The 18,667-nt window shown below is 39.9% G+C and overlaps 1 protein-coding gene across 1 annotated transcript in view; it reads left to right on the top strand.

The window, feature by feature from the left end:
* Nucleotides 1-18,667, top strand: part of RYR2 (ryanodine receptor 2) — a 467,985-nt gene that overhangs the window by 426,722 nt on the left and 22,596 nt on the right. The window contains exons 90-98 of the mRNA XM_069484586.1: nucleotides 1,504-1,585; nucleotides 2,402-3,699; nucleotides 4,508-4,575; nucleotides 6,195-6,342; nucleotides 10,044-10,130; nucleotides 11,158-11,376; nucleotides 12,833-12,963; nucleotides 14,282-14,324; nucleotides 17,028-17,161. Coding sequence (XP_069340687.1) covers nucleotides 1,504-1,585; nucleotides 2,402-3,699; nucleotides 4,508-4,575; nucleotides 6,195-6,342; nucleotides 10,044-10,130; nucleotides 11,158-11,376; nucleotides 12,833-12,963; nucleotides 14,282-14,324; nucleotides 17,028-17,161 — 2,210 coding nt within the window. The remainder of the gene's footprint in view (nucleotides 1-1,503; nucleotides 1,586-2,401; nucleotides 3,700-4,507; nucleotides 4,576-6,194; nucleotides 6,343-10,043; nucleotides 10,131-11,157; nucleotides 11,377-12,832; nucleotides 12,964-14,281; nucleotides 14,325-17,027; nucleotides 17,162-18,667) is intronic.

Below are 18,667 nucleotides of genomic sequence, written 5' to 3' on the forward strand. Positions count from 1 at the left end.
TCAGTAATAACTATTGCAGCAGGGAAAAAGAGTCCAGCGTGAACTGAACTCAACTTTGTGCAGAGACGACTGGGCATTTCAAAGGGAGAACGAAGGGTTAGAGACTAGCAGGTGAGAAGGACCTTAGTGGAGTCAGGGAAGTGAAAAAATGACAGTTTTCATTGGTATAAACACGATTAGGCCAACTATGTCTGCTAGCTGGCAATAATCGAAGTTAGAGTTCTGTCCTCCTCTAGAGACTGGGAGACAGAGGTCTTACTCTCAGGTGTTATCTGGAACAGTAAATTTTTTGGCAGCCTTGAGTTTTCCCAGTCAAGTACTTTAAGGGGGGCCAAGGTCATCGTAGGGATGTAACCTTGCACTTTAGAAACTGCATTCGTGTTTGTTCAAGTCTTTATAGAACAAGATGGAAGCCTAGTTGAGAAGAGGGCTCAGAGCAGCCTGGCTAGAGTTTGGTCAGGGACAGAATGTTTGTCCATATCTAGTTACTGTTGGTGACCTCAGCCAAATATGGAAATTTCCTTATTTGTTCATCTAATCACTAATGACATTTTAGTAAGGAAAAGAAACCAACATGAACCAAATTTATCTACTCATAAGAGTTCTCATTCTTACGTATTTCCATCATTTTTTTTTTAACATCGAGTGCTACCTAGCAATTGTACATGGTAACAGCTATTTGGAAATAAAAGGTCTCATCCTTTCAGCAGAGTGGAAATTTAGCTTCATATGAATAAAATGATACCCTGTACAATTGTTTTGTAAAAAAGGGTAGTTTAAATAAAAAGAAAATATTTCATGAAATGTAAAGTTGTTGTGTAGACATAAATAGGACCCATATTTCCAGGCACTGGATCTAAGCATAGTGATCTTTACACACAACATGTCTGTGTAAAAGAATTGTTTTTTTTCAGGTAAAACATCAAAAACAAAAAACCTAGAAAATTTTAGCCAAGGAAATGTTAGAAAGCTAAGTGAAATTGAACAATAAGATACATTGTGCAATATTGGTATAGGTAATATTTTTATGCATTTTTAGATTTATAGAAGGTACGTTTATCTCATATGTTACTTATATTCCTATTTTTTTCTACAATAAGTTGATTTTTACATAATATATAGTAACATTATGTAAGAAGATAGAAAAAAATGAAATCTTTTCAAGTAAAAGAAACTTGTCAAATGTACAGAAGCACCTGAGTCTTGCCCGGCATTAAAAAATCCACCGTTGTATTAGTTCTTCTGTATTCTTGTTAGATATGTTCATTGTCCTTGCAAATACTGTAATGAATATGAGTCGAAATAAGTAGTAAATACCCTTTAATTCTGAAGGATATCTGTTTTCAGTAAGCTGCATACTTACATTTGGCCTTTCTGTAGTTCTGTAATGCTTTAAAGTGCTTACTAGTGGCAGAGCAGTCGCCTTTTTGTGACAATAAATGTGATGTTCTTACTGCATAGTTTTCTCATATTATCTCAAATGTAATATGCTAATATTTTCAGGATTCCAGTCAAATTGAGCTATTAAAAGAATTAATGGATCTCCAAAAGGACATGGTGGTCATGTTGCTGTCCATGTTAGAAGGTAGTTTTGATTTATACTTTCAAGTTTTCTTTATTTTGTGATTTTTAAGGATCAGTCTGTGTTTGTCAATTTACAGAGTTAGCAGGCAGCAAAGAATAAAATAATACTAAGATATGATGAATACCTTGGATTTATTGCTGGCTTTATTGTTCTTTTTCTCACATTAGTTTTTTTTTTTTTTTTTAAAAAAAAAAAGGGAAACTGGGTGCGGTGGCTCACACCTATAATCCTAGCACTTTGGGAGGCTGAGGCAGGAGGATCACTTGAGCCCAGGAGTCTGAGGTTGCAGTGAGCTATGATGATGCCACTGCACTCTAGCTCCAGCAACAGAGTGAGACTTCATCTCAGAAAAAATAGAAATAATAAAGTATCTGCATTATAGACATATGAACATCAAATGAAATATTATCTATGATAGTGATTTTGCAACCCTATTTTGCGTTGTGTACATGTTCATTTTTAATATTAATATGAGACTGGATTTCAGTTTATGGCTGTTGGCCCTATTTTATCTAAAACACGTTGCTTCTTTGATTAATTTGAGGAAAATAAAGTCAGCTTTTGTTCAAATATTTTTTATGTGTGTCAGTCTAATTACTTTGTAAGTATGGTTTTGCATGTATTTTATAATCACTTTTTAAAACTATAGTTTAGAAATAATTCTCCTTCTTTTCCTGGGACTTCATACATGGGGGGATAAACAAGGAGATATTCTTGATTCAGATACCATGAAAGATCTATATTGTTATTTTCTTTATAGATACTAGTTTTGTCAAGAAGGCTTATTTTAAACAAATGCAATTGTTTTACCACCAGGTAATGTTGTCAATGGGACGATCGGCAAACAGATGGTTGATATGCTTGTGGAATCTTCCAACAACGTAGAGATGATTCTCAAGTTTTTCGACATGTTCCTGAAACTAAAGGATTTGACATCTTCTGACACATTTAAAGAATACGACCCGGATGGCAAGGGAGTCATTTCCAAGAGGGACTTCCATAAGGCCATGGAGAGCCACAAGCACTACACACAGTCAGAAACCGAGTTTCTTCTGTCTTGCGCGGAGACCGACGAAAACGAAACTCTGGACTACGAGGAGTTCGTCAAACGGTTCCACGAGCCGGCCAAGGACATCGGCTTCAACGTGGCCGTCCTGCTGACGAACCTGTCGGAGCACATGCCCAACGACACGCGCCTGCAGACTTTCCTGGAACTGGCGGAGAGCGTGCTGAACTACTTCCAGCCCTTCCTGGGCCGCATCGAGATCATGGGGAGCGCCAAGCGCATCGAGAGGGTCTATTTCGAGATCAGCGAGTCCAGCCGCACCCAGTGGGAGAAGCCCCAGGTCAAGGAGTCCAAGCGGCAGTTCATCTTCGACGTGGTCAACGAGGGCGGCGAGAAGGAGAAGATGGAGCTGTTCGTCAACTTCTGCGAGGACACCATCTTCGAGATGCAGCTGGCGGCCCAGATCTCCGAGTCGGACCTGAGCGAGCGCTCGGCCAGCAAGGAGGAGAGCGAGAAGGAGAGGCCGGAGGAGCAGGGCCCCAGGGTGGGTTTCTTCTCGGTGGTGACGGTGCGCTCGGCCCTGCTGGCCCTGCGGCACAACGTGCTGGCGCTCGTGCGCGTGCTCAGTCTGAAGAGCCTGAAGAAACAGATGAAGAAGGTGAAGAAGATGACGGTGAAGGACATGGTCACGGCCTTCTTCTCGTCCTACTGGCGTGTTTTCCTGACGCTCCTGCACTTCGTGGCCAGCGTGTCCAGGGGCTTCTTCCGGATCGTCTGTAGCCTGCTGCTGGGGGCCAGCTTGGTGGAGGGCGCCAAGAAGATCCGCGTGGCCGAGCTGCTGGCCAACATGCCGGACCCCACGCAGGACGAGGTGAGGGGCGACGGGGACGAGGCGGAGAGGAAGCCCGCGGACGCCGCCCTGCCTTCCGAAGACCTGGCGGACCTGAAGGAGCTGACGGAGGAAAGCGACCTCCTCTCGGACATATTTGGCTTGGATCTGAAGAGGGAAGGAGGCCAGTACAAACTCATCCCTCACAACCCGAACGCCGGCCTCAGTGACCTCATGAGCAACCCGGTCCCCATCCCCGAGGTGCAAGAAAAGTTTCAGGTAAGTTTCCTCTGGGTCCCAGCAGCTCGCTCTCCGGACTTGGGCTGGGTCCAGTAAGTGAGGTCCAGACCAGGTTGCATGCCCAGCGCCAGCGCGCATTGCATATGGCGCTCGAATTGCCCAAGAGAAATGTGCTGCTGGGTAGACCAAGCCAGCCTTTTTAGGGTTCTTCACAAGTTATTAAATTCTCTTAACCTGTGATAGTGCAAGCGTAAGGACCGACCCTAGTGACTTTAGTCAGTGGAGCCGTCCCTCATTCCATCCACCAAGAGTTCTCGAGTATTTACCGGGTATCTGGTGACACTGGGCATCGTAGGGAATTAAAAGGTAAGATGTAGTCGCTGCTTCCAAATTGCCTTAAACAGTTTATGAGAGAGAAAAAACTAACACACGTGTAGCAACTAGAAAGTGATTAAGCGTTAAATAGCATAGGCAGCGCCCCGTAGGGGTTGCTTACGTTCAGAAAATGGAAACGCCAGTGTGGTTTAAGGTAGTTAGATGACAGGTGGGACCTAAACTGTCGCTGAAGGAGGAGTCAGATTTGAGCAGGCAGACAAGGTAACGAAGGGTATTTCTGAAATGAGAAAAGGGAGTGGGAAGGGACCCAAAGTCCGTTCCTACGCTGGTGCAGAAGGGCAGTGTGCCAAAGAAGGGGGAGGTGTTCGGGCCGTAGACCGAGAGGCGCACGTGGCACTTCTGTCTCGTGTGAGCAAGCCGTTACGGTGTGACACGCGGTCATAGGGCTCCCCAAACTCATTCAGAGGTGATGTGTCTTCCTGCTCTTCTTTTCCCCATTGGCCCATTCAAGGAACAGAAGGCAAAAGAGGAAGAGAAAGAAGAGAAAGAAGAAACCAAATCTGAACCCGAAAAAGCCGAGTATGTACCATTTCACGTGTCAGCCGGTCTCTTTTTCTTACACTCTCTTTTCAGGAGCTGTAGGGGAGAATCTTACGTTGCAAAGGAGCCACATGATGGCATCTGCCATCTCAGTGGAGAGGCTCTGATGGCCAGGACCTCAGACCCTGGGCAGGCAGCAGTGTGGACACCCCCCCCACCGGCCATTCTAGTCTTTTCCTCCTCGTGACATAAGGATTCCCCTTGCGTGATTTTGTCAGCAGAAAAGACTCCAGTGTTTCCATGGAAATTCCCCATAAGAGGACTGGTGGCCACAGTTCTGTCTTTAAAGTCATGCACATATTCCTGTCCTTTTAAAGAAGGGCGGAAGCAAACATTGCAGATGCAGTTGCGTAGAATCCTGTGGAGTGATGTCCCTCAAGGGCCGGTCCCTGGGCCCCACCACGGCGATGCTCACTCAGCAGGTCTGGGATGGGGCCCAGGAATCTGCATTTTCACCAACACGCCTCATGCTGTGGAGCACAATTATAAATGCAGTGATAAAAATAAAGAGCTGGATTTGAGGCAATGAAAATGTGTAACTCCCTTGTAATATCAGGTTTCTGTTAAGAACTGAAGCCTACATCTTTTCCCACATTTACGTAGTTTTATGCGCACATTTTGAAAAATTGAGGAAAGAAATAAAAATTTTAGGTGCCTGTAGTGCTGCTGGTCTCACACAGCATTTTGTTTTTCTCCCCTGTTCTGTTGTTTTCTTTGGCCTGTTTTCATTGTGGGTTCTTTGCAATTAGCCCTATTCATTGTCATAGATCTTGTGCTATTGGGTCAGTTGTAAAAATGGCCACATAAAGGACTGCTAGGATAAAAAGCAGGTGTATGGAACAGGACACGGCAGGCATTTCCCTGGCAATTCTTTAATGTTACAAATAATGTGAGATATATACCTTATATGGGTTAAGGTTAAGTTTAGCTTGTATATCTGTGGGTTATGCATATACGACTTCACTTTAATGAAGGATTGACATTTTGCATCTAGAGGGTATCAAATGTCACAGCTTCCATTTCCATTATTGTCTGGAATTAATATAACATTAATACAATTAAATTAATACATTTTATTTAATTAATGAAACTAATTAAAATTAATGCATGCCAATATATAAGTATATAAGATATACCTTATACATGTGAACAATCAAGTGTATAAGCCTCTGATTTTAAATCTTAATGGCCAGGCAATGTTAAAAATTGAACATTAAAATCATAATTTAAAGATAAGATATGTTGGAAAGTCACAGCAAAAGAAAAAAGTCTTCATTATTATTCTCTTTTTCAATTAAATGTTTTTATTGCACAATTAGAAGAGAATATAACACATAGATATAAAGATTCTTCAAAGCTATAAAATGTGCTCTAGATTTGAACGTCACAGAATTATCCATCTACAGGGGACCGTGAACAGCAGGAAATCCTACTCCTGATCCTAAATTTAGAATATTATTATTCATTGGCAGAGAAAACAATTTTCAAAGACTGTACTATGATCTGAAATATTTGTTCACTTGCATATTTTTTTGTACAACGCCTGTTTAGTTCTCTCGTTCCGGGATAGCTCATCTGCCATTCCTTTATTTTCCCAGGGGAGAAGACGGAGAAAAGGAAGAGAAAGCCAAAGAAGACAAGGCGAAACAAAAGTCGAGGCAGCTCCACACACACAGATACGGAGAGCCAGAAGTTCCAGAGTCCGCGTTCTGGAAGAAAATCATAGCCTATCAGCAGAAACTTCTAGTAAGATGTTTCAGAATGAATGTTGTTACTGATATCATGAGACCTTAATAATGCAGGCTCAGTAAATATTTATTGACCTTGTCTGGGATAGCAATAAGGAAACCAGTTCTGTGTTACACGTATGTTTTATTTACTCACCTTAGTGTGTTTATTTTTTCTAGGGAATGCCTTTGGTCCACTGCTCCCTGTTGTCAAACCCCATAACCCATTCGTGCTACCTGAAACCTTTGATTTAGTGGCTACTGGAATAGTATGACACTCGTAGTGTCTTCCCACAAAGACATTAGGACAAGTCAGTAAATATGAGACTCTGCAATAGATAAAGCAAAACATGCCTCCTGAGGGTACAAGTAATTCTTACTAATGTTGCAGAACTGGATTATTCGTATTTCTATAATATCACCCTTTTATGTAAAAATCCAGTGATAAAAATACTAACTCAATGAGCCAACTTTCCCTTGATGATAAGGTCTGTTCAAAATTACCACTCACGTAGAGAAAAATAAAAGAAAAATGAGAGAATGAAAACAGATGATAGTTCTTTATGTAGCATCCTATACATTTTGCAGAAGTGTTCCCCAGGTTGCTACAATACATATTCCTATTTGGAAAACAAGGAAAAAGATATATTTCTCTGTCTCTGTTCATATTCATATTGGAATTTATTTATTTATTTATTTATTTGAAGTAGGGTCTCATTACTCAGGCTGGTCTTGAACTCTTGGCCTCAAATGAGCCTCCCACCTCAGCCTCCGGAGTAGCTGGGATTATAGGTGCAAGCCACACCACCCAGCCATATTGGAATTCTTAAAAAATCTTGTCTGAAAGGCCTTTTTATAAATATGTGTGTGTATATAATATTATATATATAATTTCTTTAAAGGAGGAAAAAGATAGGAGATGAATGTGTAGAATCAACCTACAAGAGGTACCAATAATATCAGAATTAAAAATTAGGAACAAAAGCCCTCATAAAGCCATTTGTAAGGCAAAGTCATATTTAGCATTTTATACCCCTTGAGAAGTCAAAAAGAAACACTTGAGAAACTCGGTGTATTCTAGAACTTCACTCATCAGAGAACTGGATTGTCCTCAGTAATTATATATTCTACAAGTTTATTTATAAACATGTAAATGTATTATGTATTTCATATAACATATGCAAATATATTTTAATTAATAGTTTTTACTATGTTTCCTTAAACCATCTTGTGTTTTTCCCATATTGTTTAATACAAAGCACAGTGAACATGAGCTGGGCATGGTGGTGCATGCCTGTAGCCCCATCTACTTAGGAGGCTGAGGTGAGAGGATCCCTTGAGCCCAGGAGTTTGAGGTTGCAGTGAGCTATAATCGTACCACTGCACTCTAGCCTGGGGAACAGTAAAAGACCTTATCTCAAATAAAATGCGAAAAATCCCATCTTTGGCTGGACGCAGTGACTCATACCTGTAATCCTAGGACTCTGGGAGGCCGAGGCAGGAGGCCTCAAGGTGGGAGGCTTGTCAGGAGTTCCAGACCAGCCTGAGCAAGAGTGAGACCCCATCTCTATCAAAAATAGAAAAAATTAGCCAGGCGTGGTTGTGCGCACCTCTAGTCCCAGCTACTTGGGAGGCTCATGCAGGAGGATGGCTTGAGCGCAGGAGTTTGAGGCTACAGTGAGCTATGATCATGCCACTGTACTCTACTCTGGGCAACAGAGCCAGAATCTGTCTCAGAAAAACAAAACCAAAAACACAAAGCACACTGAACATAAATGGTTTGTAGCTAACTCTGGATAATTGATTTGCTATGCCACAGTGGTTTCCATGGCTGCAGGTATATCTCTTTTCTAGATGTTTTAAAGGTCGAATGGGCTTCACAATACTCTCTAATAGATCTGGTGGATTCCTGAAGAATATGTTTAACTACAGTTGTAAAAAACAAGCAATAGATTCTTCTTCCAGCTCTCTGTGTCAGGGTTCACACGTTCTCTCACTTCCGCACAGCTCCTCCGTTTTCCCTGCTTCTCTTTGCAATCTGACTCACCAATTTGCATGCTCAAGACTGAGCAGAGCCACGGCAGGCCAGCAAAGGTCTCTTGTCCCCCAGGTCCCTGTGACCTCCCAGCTCAGATAACCAAGGGTAGCTAACTTAGCCTCTATGACCCAGGCCGCCTTCCAAGGAGAACCAATGTGGCTGACCCAGTTTGAGTGTGGTGCCAGCCTTGGTCCAGTAAGGTGTGGCAGCAAAGACAGGGTCCTGGGTGGAAAAATCACACCAGCAGGTGGGTGTGTACGTGGAGGGGGGATATCATTTTGAGGTGTTACCATTTTGATATGGCTTTGCAATACTAAACCCCTGGCATAGCCACTTGTATTCCTTGTAGACATCTCCCACTTAATATTAACACAAATGCTTTTATTTCCACCGTAGTTTATTTCATTAAACTCACTTCACCTCTAGGTTGGTTTCTTTTTTTTTTCCAGCTCAACAAATTGTATCAACCATTCACTTAGTTGCTCAGTCCCCAAAATCCCGAAGTTACCACCTTTGAGTCCTTTCTTTCTTTCCCACCTCAAATATAATCCAACTATAGTTCTTCTCAACTCTTTGATCCAAATACATCCAGAGTCTGCCCAGTTCTTGCCATTTCTATGTCTTCCAGTGAATCCAAGCCACTGCCATAAACATCACCTCTTCCCGCGGTCCCCAAATAACTCTCTATCTGGACCCCCTTGCGTGCTCTCTTGTCCCTCCCTGTTCTGCCACAGCAGCTGGAGTGATCTTTCCATCACAATCTGACTGTGTCAAACCCTCTGCACACCCTGCAATAGCTTCCCATCCCACCTAGAGTAAAATAATAATGGTAAGATTCATATAATATTTATTATAGATAAAAACTATAATAGTTATTACAACAATAAAACTAATAACTTTCCCTATATTAACTCATTTAATCCTCAAAGCATAATTGTGAGGTGGGTTCTGTTATCCCCACTTTGCAGATGAGCAAAGTGAGGCTACAGGAAAGAGCAAGTCACTTGTCCACATTCCACCACTAGGAAGTGGTTGAGACGGGCTTCGTATCCAGGGAGTGCGGCCCCAGAGATCATAAACGGAGCCACTGCGCTGTAAAAGACGACACAGACTTTTACCAAAGGCTGCAACCCCCTGCCCCTGCTCACCTGTCTGAGCTCATGACCTCGCAACCCACCCACCCCCCACTCTCTTTTCTTACTGTGCTTCCTTCTGACCACTCCCCGAGCACACCGACACACCCGTGACTCAGGGCCTCTGTCCTCGTTGCCCCCCCTCTGACACACTCTTCCCCCAGATGTTCGCTTGACTTGCTCCCCTACTGTCTTGAGGCCTCTCTGCTCAAATGTCACCTCCTGAGATAAACCTTCCCTGACCACACCATCTAAAATAGCACCCCATCTCCTAAGCTCTTTAACCTGATGTGTTTTTCTTTATAGCATTTAGCATTCCCTGCAACTATGTTTTTTATTTGTGAGTATGCTTTTTTATTCTTTGCCTCCTCCGTAGTGGCAGAAATGTTCTCCTTCACTGTTAGGTCTGTGGCACCAAGAATGGTGCTTGATGCATCGTAGGCTTGCAATCCATAGTCTGGGGTAAACGGATGAATGCTTTGTTTAAATTGTCTGCAAATTTCAAGTCTCTTGATTCAGTGACTTTGTCGTAATTTTTTTCACCTTCAGAACTATTTTGCTCGCAACTTTTACAACATGAGAATGTTAGCCTTATTTGTTGCATTTGCAATCAATTTCATCTTGCTCTTTTATAAGGTATGTACATCTTCGTGTTTTAATAACATAAAAGTATAAAACTGCAGATAGACTGAAATGAATAGAAAGATTTCACAGATCTACTAGTGCAGTGGTCCCCAACCTTTTTGGCACCAGGGACCGGTTTCATCGAAGACAATTTTTCCACGGACCGGGTGAGGGTGCCTGGGATGATTTCAGGATGATTCAAACATATTACATTTATTATGTACTTTATTTCTGTTATTACATTGTAATATATAATGAAATAATTATACAGCTCACCATAATGCAGAATCATTGGGAGCCCTGAGCTTGTTTTCCTGTAACTGGACCGTCCCATCTAGGGGTGATGGGTGACAGTCACTGATCTGACAGGAGGCAGAGCTCAGGTTGTGATGCGAGTGATGGGGAGAAGCTGTAAATACAGATGAAGCTTTGCTGGCTCTTGCCTGCCACTTACCTCCTGCTGTGCGGCCCGGTTCCTAACAGGCCGCAGATGGTACTGGTCCATGGTGTTGGGGACCACAGTACTAGTGAACACGTGCAAGCCTACTGTAAAATACATTTTAATGAAAGGTAACCTGACCAAGCATATCACTGTTACCTAGGAAGACAGGATAGATTTGTTCCTTGGAACTAAGTGAGAAATGCCCCAAATGAAAAGCATTTGATTTGGAAGAGGGTTTACCCACAGTATACCTAGGCTAATTTAGCTGAGTATCTTACTTGTATATATCTGGGTGTGACATACCTGTATTATATTGAATTCTTTAGATAACTGAGAAGACAGCTTAGCCATCTAATTTTTTCTGCATGCATTGGAATGCTCATAACTTTTGGTTGGATTACAATGAATTTAAAAAGTGTGTTCATTATTTGCCTTTGGTTTTTGAAAGGCTATCTTTTTAGCCTTTGGAGTTAGTCCTTTCATTATGCAATGACTTCACGTGCAACTATTTGCTAAAAAGGCTGTTTCCCTTGTTTTTTGTTTGCAATGACGTCCTAGATGCAGCAAACTGACTGTCCTTTTAATGGTTTGAATCAGGTCTCCACTTCTTCTGTGGTTGAAGGAAAGGAGCTCCCCACTCGAAGTTCAAGTGAAAATGCCAAAGTTACCAGCCTGGACAGCAGCTCCCATAGAATCATCGCAGTTCATTATGTCCTGGAGGAGAGCAGTGGCTACATGGAGCCCACGCTGCGTATCTTAGCTATTCTGCATACGGTCATTTCTTTCTTCTGCATCATTGGATACTACTGCTTGAAAGTAAGATAGTAAGGCACCAAGGTCTGTGGGTGTCCGTGTGTGTGTGTGTGTGTGTGTGTCTGTTGCAGGTTGGACTTTTGGGGAAGCAGATTCTAAGGTGGAAATTCCATGCATGAGGTTTATTGGGGAATGCTCTGTGAATCAGCATCTGTGGAGCAAGTGGAGGAAGCAGGATGGGGCAGAGAAGTTGGTCTATGGTGCAGACACGGCAGACACAGTCTCTGAAGCTGGGATGCCCTTTCAGAGTTGTCCTGGCCTTTCTGTGTCTGCGTTGACTAGTCCTAGGCTGCAGGCTGCCCTGGGAAGGGGACAGACATGGCCTTGGGCTGTCTTACTGTAGCTTCCTTTCACATAGTGGACAATTTCACCTATACCTTGACCCTACAGAAGGGTGCTCCCCCTCCCCCACTCTGTCCCGTAGTGATGAGTGATGCTCCATTGTTTTAGGGCTTAGAGCAATACGTTGCATCAAATCTATGAGTCATTTTGATTGTTCTGTTGTTAGGTAACTGTCTGTTGCCATGCTTGGCAGAAATGCCTCACAATTTGTCACACTTCACCTAGAAAATAATGTCACTTTATCCGTAGAGGGCTGCCAAAGGAGCAAGGTAATTTGGTGAATAGAACCCAAGATGGTCTGTCCGAGTGCTCAGCGTTGCCTGTTTCCGTGCAAACCTCTTTATCTTTTCCTAGCAAGACGCCTTTTCACTGTAATGCCTGTATTTCTGCCTCTGGTCATAAAGCTTCCAGACAGCACTTGCAAAACCAGGGCCAGAGTAAAAGACTAGAATGTAAAGTGTTCTTCAGAAACCCCTTTCCTCTTTTTTATTCCCTTGTTTGATGGGGGTGAATATTCTTGAATAGTTCTAGAATATCTGCATGTTTCTTCTATGTGTGCCTGGTGTAAAGTCCGTCTCTATGAAAAGAGAATCAATATGTTCTGGACATATTTGGGCAAACTGACAAAGATTTTTGCTGATGTTGAAATGAAAATTTATCTCAAAATAGCATGTAGGCACTCTGAGCCTAGAATTATTAAAGAGACTTCTCAAATAAAGCTCATTAGTAGTATGCATTTTAGAACATTGGTAAGATTGCTAAATTTTATTATCTCTATTTATATTAAGATATTTATATGTAAAAGGAGAATAATTTAGCGTAATCATCTTTTTCTCTTGAGTATTTAAAAATTATTTCATTAGTGTAATTACCTATAAACGCCTATGTGTTTAAAAATACATGCATATAAATAATACTGATTATATCTTCTGTATTTCCATAACCACTTAGATGCTTTTTTCTGCTTGAATATAGCTGATTCATATTCATTCAATTTATACCTTCCTGGAAGTACATGGGAAATACTTCTTTCCAAAAGCTGTTTTGTAAAGATAGGGACCACAGGAGATACCAGTAAATTTAAACTAATTTTAACATGTTTATTTTTCATCTGTAGGTCCCATTGGTTATTTTTAAGCGAGAAAAGGAAGTAGCGCGGAAATTGGAATTTGATGGGCTTTATATTACAGAACAGCCTTCGGAAGATGATATTAAAGGCCAGTGGGATAGACTTGTAATCAACACACAGTGAGTAAAAAATTCTATGAGCCATTTCTGTGCTCAGAAATTTCAAGACATAAAAATATTTTGCTGGAGTTCCTGTAGATTTGTCAAAAGTTTAGCAGAGGTGAATAATAGTTACACATTCAGCCAAGGAAATCAAAAGACGAAGCACTGTCAGCCTCCTAATGGATGCTCTCAATTTTTGGCCTCTGTGTTCGGAATTCTTTAATCAAAAATGGCTTTGAGTTCATTTCCACAGCACTGATGGAACTTCACATTCATTACTCAGTGTTCAGGGAAGTGTGTAGCAGGAGGTACACAACCTACAGTGCGGGGTTATCGCATCCAGAAGCAGAGGAAGCAAAAAATTATTTATTCAGGAAAGAGCTGTAGCACTGAAGGCAAAAATATTGAATTTCACACTTTTAATATATTTGAGTTACAAACTTTCACTTGGTACCATCAAGCAGCCTAGCATAGAACGAGCTAAATGCTATGACATGATGTAAAATGTCAGACAGAAACAAATACTTTTTCTATCCAATAATTATTTAGCCTTGTGGGATCAAGATCCAAATGACTAGCTGCTGTTCCAGCTATAACTCCATCCCAAAAGTGTAATTTTCCACCATAAAAAGTGTTAATGCTACAGTATTTTTTGAAGAGTTTATATTTACTATTCGAGAGTAAAATATAGTTTCTTATTGTCATTCATTTTGCTTATAATTAAAAGGTTATCATTCCTAATAGGTTCTGAGGTTTCAAATGGAGATGATTGATTTATAAATTTTACATATTTACTCTAGATGCTAAATGTTTTGTTTAGCAATTCTACCCATTAATACTAAGTCTAATCAAGTCAGTCCTTTTAAGTAAACTCTATATGTTAATCAAGGTGCCAGAGTTCCGGTTCCGTGCCATGCTCAAAGATTCTTTGGGGATAACTGGTTGGAAGGAGATTTTTTCTTCATAGGAAAAATATGACAGCTTTCTAGATACTTTAATTTTTAATTGACAAATCTATGTATTGATATGGTATAAACAAATGACAAATACAACAGTACTACTTATTAATATGCTTATTCTCCATTAAGTATCAGCTTATAATCTTTTTGTGTGATTAACTTGCATATATATATATAAATATTTAAAATAATATTCAATGTGCTTATAATGTGGAAAAATTATGGGATAGGATGTTAACGAAATTCATTGTACTTTTATATGGATGGCAGGATATATGTTTATATGTTGTTAAGTATTTTATAAATCGAAAATGATGTTATTATTTATCATTTAAAAAAATATTTCTAATTTATTTCTATGCTTTTCTGTCTTTTAGGTCATTTCCCAACAACTACTGGGACAAATTTGTTAAAAGAAAGGTAATATTTCTTAGAAGGAATAAATTCTCTGTATTTTTCTTAAAGATTTGACTTTGATGTGGTTTAGATGTAAAATAATATAGATATTGAGTGTGCTTTATCTGCATGTTAATGTTATTTCAAAAATCGCAACAGAATTGAATTTGAATTTCAAGAATGGCACAGAAGAAATCCACACTCCGGAAGCCCCAGATTAAATAGGCATTGCCTCATCCCCCTCCTCACTCAGCTAGATAAATAGTGCTCGGTCCCCAACATCAACAATTGTTGGCAAGAACTTTCTTAGAAATTGTTTGGGTAACCTAAGCCGAGTAAAGGCTATTTCCCGTTAAGACAGTTGATAAATCACTAGCGCGGGTGTCCTCCTTTGCACTAAAGAAATAAAGTTGTTGGATGACAGCAAAGGACTGAATTTCATTTACTTTATATAACTTTAAAGATTTCTTTTATTGGAACCTCATTCTTCTGATGCGGACAGCATCAGGAGGCGACAGAAAGAGCACGGAAATGGACTTCAGGCATCACGGTGGCACTTCCTGTGGCTCTGCTTTCGAGGGCTTCTGACCCAAGGGTCAAGGGTCATTTCTGCCCTAAGTACTACACAGAATTTTAATGTGGACCCCATTTTTCTTTTCTTTTTTTTCATTTTCTCCATGGGTTGGAAGGACCCCATTTTTCTTGAATGAAATAATTTATGTAACAGTGCTTACACATTGTAAAATGCTATAATCATTATTTTGTAGCTCCTTAGTCATTCCTTGAAATGCTTGCTCTAATTACCAGGCTAACTCAATTCAAACACATTTGCTAATGAATTCCAGTGTACACCATTTAGAGTGAATGGCCAGATATACATCTTTTCCCCTCTGGTTCCACCAGTTCAGTGCTACTCAGAGGGTGGTTGGCAACTGGTTGCTGAAAAGTTTTTGTTACCAGTCCAAACAGAGATGCAGAGCTTGTACCAAGAATTTAAATCAACTACATCCTTAAGCACATTGACCATATGTATATACATACAAACACATACAGAGGTGTGCATATATATATGTATACATCTCAACACTTTTTAGTTGAAAGAAGCAGTATGTTTTCTATTTTTTTTTTCTTGGTGCAAGATTTTGTCCCCTTGTGACTTGGCATTTTGAGTAGAATTGCTCTAGTACATCTGAGCATATCCAGATTAGGCAAAAGGTTTGAAAGAATAATTTTAAAATAATTTTAAATAGATAATTTGAACAGTTATTCCTATTAATTATTTAATGGAATAAAGAGGAAGCTTCTGAATTATTAAAGCAAGAGTCTCTCTGAAGGAAATTATATATTCATAGTCAAATAAATAGATTAACTGTAATGGCAGCGAAGCCTATTCCTGGCTTTCCTACTCTAGTACCCAGTTTGTCCTGCAGGGAATGGGAGTGAGAACACAGCCCGTGGAGAACTCCCACTCAGAACAGCGTAGCCCATTTTTAGCAAATGGAAAACAAATTGTTTTAATAAACCGCAATAGTATGTGTTCATAGGTTTTCTAACTACCATTGGTCTTTTATGTTTCCTTTAATTCATCTGGTTGTACACATCTAATTTTTATTTCTGCTAATTCTTTCCTTCTTTCTCTCTATGTATTTCTTTCTTAATTTGCTCTCGTCTTTAACTTTCACCTTGTGTCTGCTCCTTTCTGCTCTTTCTCATTTCTCGCTTCTCCCTTGCTTTCCAACTCCTCTTTTCCCTTTTTGCTACCAGTGATCTCTCCTCCTGCTTCTCTTTCATTGCTTTTCCTGTTCCCTCCATTTTCATTGCTGTTGGGACTGGCGAGTTGTACGGACCGTAGGGCAAGAGGAGCTTTGTCCCAGATTGGACGTCATGTCCAAGCATTGATGGAAAAACACAACAAATGGGCAAAGCCAGGCAAATGCAACAGAAGGAGAAGTGGGCAAGGAAACGAAGGGTGGTTGTTAGGAAATGATTCTAATGATGGAAACAGCATCTCTACTAGATATGAATTAAAATGAGGGCAGTGATGTGGTTTCAGGCCCGGGTGTAATTGAAGAATTGCTGGGATCAGGGTACTAGGGGGAGTGAGGTGGAAAGATGGGGGCTGTGGCTGGCGAGTTGAATGGTTGAAATTCATAACCGTGGAGAGATGCCATCCTGTGACATCCAGCCTGGTGTCACACACAAGTCTATGCAGAAGATCACTGGCTGGGGTATCAGGCATGACCCAGATGCTTTCTGACCCCATCTCTTGTTAAGTTTAGCAACCTTGGGTGTGTTACATGAAGTTTTTTAGGACATGGTTTATCTGCAGAGTGGGATGGTAATAGTATGAAATTTACATATTGTAACAATCACATGGAATAAAGCATAATTCCTGGCATAATGTATGAATTTGGTAAAGGTCACTGTCATTCCATTTCCTCCCATTTCTTACACTTTCACTCATCGCCTGCCTTTTGTGTGTCTCCCTCTCTTGGATGAGAAACCTGGTTCCTCAGGTAGATATTGTTTAAAAAGCTATCAATTAGTTTAGACCTTAAGCAGTGTGATCACAGAATAAGAGCCATAAAGTAGATTTTTATGTGATCTTTAAAATAGAGCAACTATACAGTAAGTATAAAAATAATTAGAGTTCTGTATACACGCACATAGCTGATATTATGTAGCAGTTGAAACCAACAAAATGCTTTTTTTTCCCTTGGATCTCAGGTTATGGATAAATATGGTGAGTTCTACGGCCGAGACAGAATCAGCGAATTGCTTGGCATGGACAAAGCAGCTCTGGACTTCAGCGACGCCAGAGAGAAGAAGAAGCCAAAGAAGGACAGCTCCTTGTCAGCTGTGTGAGTGTGACTTCCGCTCTGTCCTACAGGTTTAGGTTGCAAGAAGAAAAAATTAATATATTTCTGAACTTGCTAGTGCATTAATTTCCTTCCCTTCCATGTCAGAGGAGCAGACAGATGAGGAAAACAGAGAAGGTATAAAAAGTCTGCTTTTATGCTTCTAGGTATTTGGAGCTATGAAATGATTGGATTTTTTTTCTGTTAGTTTTTGAAGGTACCTTTTTTTGTTATCGACATAGAGCAAGAGGAAAGAAAAAATAGTCATGTTTTTGTTCTTGATTTAATTTACCTTTTCTCTCCTTAAATGCCCCTTAAGTCAAAGTAAAATACATGCAAAAGCACAATATATGACTGTGTTTTCTGATGCTTCCTGTTTGAAAAGAAGTTAATTTTCATATGTTTTAGACAAGAGAACTGTGTAGCTCTATTATTAAAAATGTTCAAAATTCATATTCTTTTATAATAGTTACTGTATTTTTAATAACAAAGAGTATGCCTATGTCTACTATAGTTTAGACATACTACACCTTTATACTATTACTTTGAACATTTACTTTGAAATGAAGCACTCTTTATATAGTGCTTTCATGGCATAATGTGTTATAATTAGAAAAATATAAAACAGTTGGATTGAATTCACCTGAGATTAACTATCATACACACATACATGTCTAGTGTGAGTGATGTATATATACATATCTTATATATTTATTTAACAAATTTGATCAACTGAATTTCTGGAATACAAGTAAAGCATTCATGTTTTTAAAAACATAATTTCTTACTGTAGCCACCTTATAATTTGGGAAGAAACATAATACTTTCCCTTAAAAACATGTCAGCCTTTTTAATCTGTGTATTTATAGTCACAGTCAACTAGGGATGTGATGATGACTTTGAAAATACGGATATTTATGGTTCTGCAGAGCAGTATTATTTTGTGTTAGATAACTATATTAGCTAGCATTAAAAAGATATTTTGTCTGGCCTAACTTATTGGTCATACACTTTTTACCTATTGGAAAACTTGTTAAAGTTACTTGGGTCTTTAAAACTAACGGGAAATTTAGTTGAAAAGTAGTTAGATAAGAAAATATGAACTTAGGTCAAAAATGTTACTTGGTTGCTTTAGGAAAACAAATGTATTCAAAGACTGTGTCACTGTATGTAAGATGAAATGCAGATTGACAGTCCTTAGGAACTAAGGTCCGTATGTTGGGATATCATCAAACAAGGACTGTGGAGTCAATGATGTTGAGTTGCCCACAAACATTTTCAGATCTTTGATAAGCAACGTAGAATTAAGTAGTCTTACTGAATTATGCATTTTCCACGGTCACGTTTGTGACTCTAGAAAAAACTCTGAATAGGAAAATTTTAGACTGTTTTTTACTATGAACAAATCATTTTTTAAATTGGTGAAACTTTCCACTGTTTTACATAGTAAATGCTTGCAAGTTTGACCCCTAGCAAAGTATTAAGAAATTAATGGCATTTATTAACACC

This window comes from Eulemur rufifrons, chromosome 11 (genome assembly GCF_041146395.1).
Source record: "Eulemur rufifrons isolate Redbay chromosome 11, OSU_ERuf_1, whole genome shotgun sequence".
In the NCBI taxonomy this organism is placed as follows: Eukaryota; Metazoa; Chordata; class Mammalia; order Primates; family Lemuridae; genus Eulemur; species Eulemur rufifrons.